This window comes from Lygodium microphyllum, chromosome 14 (assembly GCF_053477565.2).
Source record: "Lygodium microphyllum isolate KBCC chromosome 14, Lygodium_microphyllum_v1.1.10, whole genome shotgun sequence".
Taxonomy (NCBI): domain Eukaryota; kingdom Viridiplantae; phylum Streptophyta; class Polypodiopsida; order Schizaeales; family Lygodiaceae; genus Lygodium; species Lygodium microphyllum.
In genome coordinates this window covers 134888925-134896028 of record NC_141148.1, presented here as the reverse complement: position 1 = coordinate 134896028, position 7104 = coordinate 134888925, and the positions used below count along the sequence as shown (strand labels likewise).

Here is a 7104-nt window from a genome sequence, read left to right as displayed (position 1 = left end):
TGGTTAGAAATCAATCCTAACCTTAATTTATCACGAGTGTGCACTCTAAACTCATAAACATTTATTAATTTAATATGTATTTTGCGGAATCACCCGCTATAGAATCACCCATGTACACACTAAATTAACGAAACGCCCGAAAAGGATAGGTGTCCCCATCAACTTCTCGCACAAAGAATCCACTTTGTGTATGAGCCCCGGTAATAAAAGTTTACGAAATCCACAGTGGCACGAAATCCACCGTGAAAATGGCGCCTCCGCCTAGCCGCTCGTGTATTACTACATTGACAGTACCTGCCACTGCACACTGCAGGTGAGGTGGCAAGCGCCCATCACCGTCACTTTATTCTTTATTCTTTTAGTGACAGTTTGGATAAAGGAAGGCCTGGTCTTGAACCCATGTTGATCTCCTCTTGGCAATCCACTACATACAAAATAAAGAGTTTACCAATTCAAATCTTAAAGCAAAGAAGGGAGTTCTAGTGCTATATGCGTTTCCCTCTACATAGTTTTTGTCACATAGGTGTACTTATATCTTGGGCAAAAACCATCAAGCTCTACATTTACACAACCACACATCAAAGTAATGCAATTTTGTACTACTATATCTAAGCTATCATCATAGCATGGAATCAATTTTTCAATCATCATATTTTTCATCATCGAAAAGTTAAGAATCCCTAGTCTCTATTATTATATCTACTTGTGCTCAAGTAGAAAAATAAGAAGAAGAAGGTGGAAACATATCTCACCATTAACATCATCCTCAATTAGCTCTCTCTTAACACTTCTAGCACCTTGTTTACTTAGCATCTCCATTTTCCCTCACATTCCAATTACTACCTTGGCTTGCAACAATCCACTCACCATACAACGATTTCATGTTTTCTATCCTTGCCATGCATCTCATTCCCCTTGCTCCTTACCAAATGACATCAATCCAAACTCCAGAATAAGAAGCCAAGTACCATGCCTTCATATCATCCCTTTAGTTCCATTTCATCTACTGACCATTTTCTACTATATATCCAATCAACTCCATTAGACATAACCCACATCTCTATGACTTCTCACCCACCATTGATCCACCATGTAATCACCAATCACCTATCTACATCACCTCTGCCACATTACTCCTTGACCTACTACTCCTATGGCATTATTTCTTGACATCTACTATAATCAACAATAGCACCCTAGCATACAACGGCATGACATTCTACATGTTGTTATATCACCTACCTAGGTGACAAATCTTGTCAATTACCCGTTGTCCAACAATACTTCCGATACTAAATTTGCAATCATTATTCTTACTCCATCTCACCATTTTCTAGTAAGTTCATCTAATGCATTCTAGTGTAATGGGGCCAATTGCGAAATGGATGCCAATAATGAAACATATGTCTGGTGTTTGCAAGGGTCAATCATAGAACATTTTGCATGGCAACATGGATGCTCCCTTTGTGTAGGGATGAGAGTTCAACCCCTATTTTTGGACCCACCTTGGATGTTTCGCCACAGTGTGTTTTCAAGCAGATAACTAATTTCCTACTTGGCCGTCATATTGCAAACACGTCTGAAGCAAGAGCGCTACATGTTTTTCATGAGAGAGAGAGAGAGAGAGAGAGAGAGAGAGAGAGAGAGAGAGAGAGAGAGAGAGAGAGAGAGAGAGAGAGAGAGAGAGAGAGAGAGAGAGAGAGAGGTGCATTAAGTGTTCTACGATTGGCCCTTTTACCCTTGCTCAACCTTCTAACATTTCTTCCCACTTTTTGTTATGCCTTACTTGTTTGGTACTCAAAAATACCATAATAGAGAATTTGGGAATCTTCCAAATTTCACTTGTTTGGTACTCAAAAATACCATATTAGAGAATTTGGGAATCTTCCAAGTTCCATTTTCAAATAAGGAGTAAAGATTTGACCAAGTGGCTAAATCTTAACCCATATTTGAGAGTGGGACATGGGGGGAATTGCTTATCTAGTATCTAGGGAAAATTTTAGCTTCAAGTAAGGGGATAATATTTGACCATCTGTCCAAATATTAATCACAAAAGGAATTCCCAAACTTTATGAAAATCCCCAAATTTCGTGGTTTATTACATTGCCACCTCATTTACCCACATCTTCATCAGTCATATTGCTGCACCACTATTGTAGACTTGACACTACTTGTCGTCTATTAACTTTGGGCTTTTGCATCATGACTCCCATTTAGAGCTTCATCACCAAGTTGGTTGCCACTTTCTCCTCATAGACCAACAAACCACAAAAAATCAAACATCTACTCATTGCTACTAGCCATTCTACCATGTCTCTACTCCATAGAGGTGGATTAATGTGAGAAGGAACCAAAAATAGACTAGAGATAAAGCCATCAATAGTTATTATGCAAAATAGACATCCCTTAACTCCTAGTTTGGATGCATCTAGAGAATGGAAGCTTCAATACTTGCAAGGCTAGATTGAATTATGTTGATCTAAACAAGATAACTTGGTGACTCTTTTTCAATGTTATAAATGTGTAGATAAGTGACTGTGTTGCAACATCTAACTTACAATGTAGCTATGTGCCAATGCTGTATGTCTTTTGTTTCCTAATGATGAAGTTGGGTGGCACATGAAGCTTCCTTATGCTACTGTTGAATGAAGATATTCCTTGAGAGCAAGTGCTTAAATAAAACAATTTGTCATTCATTGAGGGCAAGTGCTTAAACAAACAATTTGACAGACAAACCCACTGTTATTCATATTGCCTTTACATTTGAGACAATTTGGGCTGCTGCAAATCTCAGGGTGGATTGATCATTCAAAAAAAAGATAAGATGGTACATGACCTTAAGAGTCCCTCATGGAAAATACTAATTCATTGCAAGCCTATGAGAGACTTCAAGACTCCTTCCCTAGTAATAATTATGAATTTATAGTAGAAATGGAAAAAAGAATGCCCAATGGCTAGAATGTCTACATGGAAGAGGAGGGTGGGGAACATGTGAAAATCTTCATCTTCCTTGAGGGTGAATGCATTGAGATGGAGAATCATGTTGAACGTGCTGCCTTTGAGAACCGGGTTGACCAAAAGAATTAGAGTATCCTTGTTGTGCCCTATGTGTGGCCGTGTAGAAGAAACTGAAAAACATTTGTTGTGGGAATGTAGGCATGTTGTTCTAGTGTGGAATGCAATTAGGAGGTGGATGAAGAATGCTAATCTGAAGAACAACTTTGGGATGACTAATGCCATGTTCGCTGATTGCATGGATTTGGATGACAGCACTTGGAAACTTCTGGTATTGGTTTTAGGAATAGCACTTAAGCTTATATGATACAAAAGAAATAATGTTGTATTTAGGGAAATAAAGTTCTATTTAGGAGGGATAAGTTTGAATATCCTGATAATTGTATTGGGCAACTTAAAGAGAAAATCCATACTATCCTTGTGCTTGTGGGAGGAAATTTTTGGATGTACAAGCTCTTTTGGAAGAAGCTCGGGCAGATGGCTTATAGCTACGTAGCTACGTTGGATCTCTACGATGCTGTATTGACTTACATATTTCCTTTTTTGAATGAAATGTAAACGCATTACGAAAGAAAAATTCTGGCAATAGTATACACTAACTCGTCGAGTCTTTTGATAGAGAAGATGACGTTGATCACGAGGACTCATTCAGAGTCATCAACTGCATCTTGCAACGAATAAACTAATTGTATTCACACGTGAAGAGACATGCATTTTCGAGGGGCCCGGGGGGGGTGGGGGGAGGTGTTTATGGCTCAGCAGAAATAAGAGTAGTAGCTTTTACGTCGGAGAGATTCGAGAAAGTCAAGAGAGGAGAGAGAATATAGAAGCTTGGCATTTTACGTTCTTGTTTTATTGCTCAAAATTAGCCTTTAACGTCGCTGACTTCTGTCACCTGGCAATTCAGCTTCGTCAAGCAAAGCTACATTCAGAAACGATTGCAGTCGTGCTGGAGTAGGAGACTCGTCTCTCTCTCTCTCTCTCTCTCTCTCTCTCTACACGAATCGGACTGTAACGTGGTTGACGCTAGCAGCTAACTAGTAACAGTGATCGGCTCACGGTTGTCCAATACTTCTATCCTTGCTTCTCCTTAAAAGGGAATACCAATTCTAGCATCTCTGCTTTGAGATCATCAAAGCCTTTTCTCTGATTTCAACAGACATCTCACCATGATGTGAAGAATTGTTTAGATTAGTTATATGAAGGAGGAACTCCTGCGACGAAGCAGAAGGCTTTGATCTTCAACAGAGTACATATCACCATAATGCGAAGTATTGTGACGAAGAAGAAGGCTTTGATCTTGAACAGCCATATCACCATAATGCGAAGTATTGATCAGATTGATTATATGGAGGAGGAACTCCTTTGACGAAGAATACTTACTTTAGAAACACCTGTCTTTCTCTGTATCGGTATGTATCAAGCCATTGCAGTTATTTTGTTTTCGACGTTTTATATTGCAAACGTAGAGCTTTCTTAGGAAGACTTTTGCTGTCAAAATGCTGTTTCTCGTGGACTTGTTGCCTGAGAAAGCCATCATGAATATAACGAGAGAGAGAAGCATTTCAATGTGGTTGCTTCTTAGATTTGTTAAGAAATCAAGCTTTTGCAGGAATGAGTGATGCTCCTCGGCTGACACATGTTTAATCGAGTGAGTTGAAAACTACGCAGGAATTGCCATGGCTGACATTTGCTTAAGGACCTTATGGGGCAAAAGCGGTGTGAACCAGGATGCTGAGCATTCCCTGGATGCAAGCCGTCACAGCTTTTCTAGTGGACATATACCTGCCTTGGGGGCTCGAAGCAGCAGTCATCTTCGTCTTAGAAAGAACATAATTTCACCTTATGATCCGAAGTACAGGTGACATATTTCTGATCACTTTCTAGTCGGAGTCATGGCACATGTTCTAGTTAATGTTATGGAAAGGAATCTTGTCATATGGATCATTTACCGAACTTGAAGGAACTTACGCTTGACACAGGACGTGGCAGAGCTTTTTGATTATTTGGGTGGTATACTCAGCCTGGGTGTCTCCATTTGAGCTCGCGTTCATGCAAGACTTGCCTAGGAAGTTCTTTATCACGGATCATGTTGTGGATGCATTCTTTGGTGTGGATATTATTGCCACTTTCTTCGTGGCTTATTTGGACAAAAATACATACCTCTTGGTTGATCGACCTTCCAAGATAGCTTTGAGGTGCAGCTTATCTTTCTTACTGTTTGTCTATTGCAGAAACTACTTTTGGTAACATAGGTTGATTATTCTAAAAGCTAGTGAGTGGGCCCATGGTCGATGCACACTATTCTTTTTTGTCTGACATCATTGGGGTCCAATCAAATGTAAGAACACCCGAAAGAAAGATCCTTCAGCAGCTATGAAGTATCCGTAAGGAAGATGAAAAGCTACAAATTACCTAAAAGGATACTAGAAAATTATAAACAGATTACCTAAAAGGATACCAGGATATTATAAACAAGCTCAACTATACTCTCGAAAAAAAGGAAGAGAAAGACCAATCTGAACTGCATAACTACATTTTACTTTGCCCTTTCATTGTTGGGTTAGAGTTGGGGATGAACAGCCTATACTATTAGAGGATGATGCTTATGTTTTATTCCTCCTATGAAGAGATAGATCCTTTTTGTTGCTTTATAGCTGTCCAAGTTGCCTATGGTGTTAGAATGTGCGACGAAGCAAAGAGATAGCAGGGTTTGCAAGAAGAAACACAGTGTGTATGGCAAACACTGAGAGAGAAGAGAAACTTAGTAAAACACAAAAGAACAAGATGATGAAGCACTAAATCATGCTATGTGAAGAAAAGCTGATACAGCAGAACCGAAGCTCTGAGGAGGACTGCACTGTCCTTTCTGAATCAAGTGGCAACACTTGTAGGGAATTTGCATAGTGAAGGGAGTGAAACGCAGTCCTTCGGGCAATGGGCTATTGAAGTAATCACTGCAAGGTGAAAGACAATTGTCGAGGGAGCGAACTATAGTCCTTTGATGCCATCAAGGATGAAGAAGATGATTACCAATTGTCGAGGGAGCGAAGTGCAATCTGTTAGCGATCAGGTCCTGGCCGGCCGTACAGACGCCACGTGGCAGCCTGGTCGGACTGACCAGTCGGACAGCCACGTGGCAGTCCGACCTGTACTGATCAGTCGGCTGCATTTAATGCAGCCGACCTGCTATTTCTGGGCGCATACTTTCTGGCTATTTATAGCCAACATTCTGCATAGTTTTCCACAGTTCTGTTTGCAGATTACAGGCTGGAGATCGTGCAGACTGCAGCGTACTTCGAGGTGAACAGCAGGTTGCATCGTCGAGGTGGAGACACGCAGTCCCGCGCACTGCGCCCGTGTACATATCTGCATATCTTTGTATACAGCACACTTTATACAGCAGATCTTCATCTTCCACTGTCTCTTTCTCTCTCTCTCCTCTCTGCATTCACTCTCTCTCTCAGTCTTGGTCCCACGCTTCTGCATCGCTGCACTCTGACATGGTATCAGAGCAGTGAAGAACGGCTGATTGAGTGAAGAACCTACCTGAAGAGGAGATTCCATCGCTACACAAGGCTACGTTTCCAGCGTTCGAGGGCGAGCGGGAGGGCTGCGCATCGGAACAAGGCTGAAGCGAGCGTGGGTGCGCTGGAAAGGAGTCCAGTTGGTGAATTTGCTGCTGTTTGCTACTGTCTGAAGAGGAGGAAGGCTGAGTTTTCAGCTTTCAAGTGCAGGTTTTACTTTTTCATCGCCTCCGGCAGGTGAAGAAGGTTTGGGACGCGAAGCAAGAGCCCTAGTAGGCTGCGTTTTCACAGTCAGAGGGGGCTGCTTTTGCGTTTGTGAAGGCATTACAAGTGAAGATGTCTACAGAGATTGACTTGGAGTTCCAGACGATCATGGATCGGAAGGTGCTTGTCTTACCGGCTCTTCCCGTAGATCAAAAGCTCGATGGCGACAATTACCGCATCTGGCGCGTGATGATGTTGGCCATCCTTGAGTCTTACGATTTGGCGGAGCTTGTACAGGAGGAGATCGACCGGCCCTCAGTAAGAGATAAGTCCAAACTCTCTTCCGATGCTCGTGCGG

At 41.5% G+C, this 7104-nt stretch overlaps 1 protein-coding gene across 4 annotated transcripts in view; it reads left to right on the top strand.

Annotated features, from left to right (window-relative positions):
* Positions 1 to 3921: 3921 nt before the first annotated feature.
* LOC148026139 (potassium channel KAT3-like) overlaps positions 3922 to 7104 on the top strand; it is a 120841-nt gene continuing 117658 nt past the window's right edge. For 2 of the 4 annotated variants that reach the window (XM_087693418.1, XM_087693419.1), the window contains exon 1: positions 5076 to 5213. Coding sequence is in view for 2 of the 4 variants with exons in the window: in XM_087693415.1 (XP_087549541.1) it covers positions 4695 to 4876; positions 4998 to 5213 (398 nt within the window). In the remaining 2 variants the exon portion in view is untranslated. Of the gene's footprint in view, positions 4428 to 4686; positions 4877 to 4997; positions 5214 to 7104 lie in introns of those variants that run through there. The other 2 variants (XM_087693415.1, XM_087693416.1) reach the window with 2 other exon arrangements.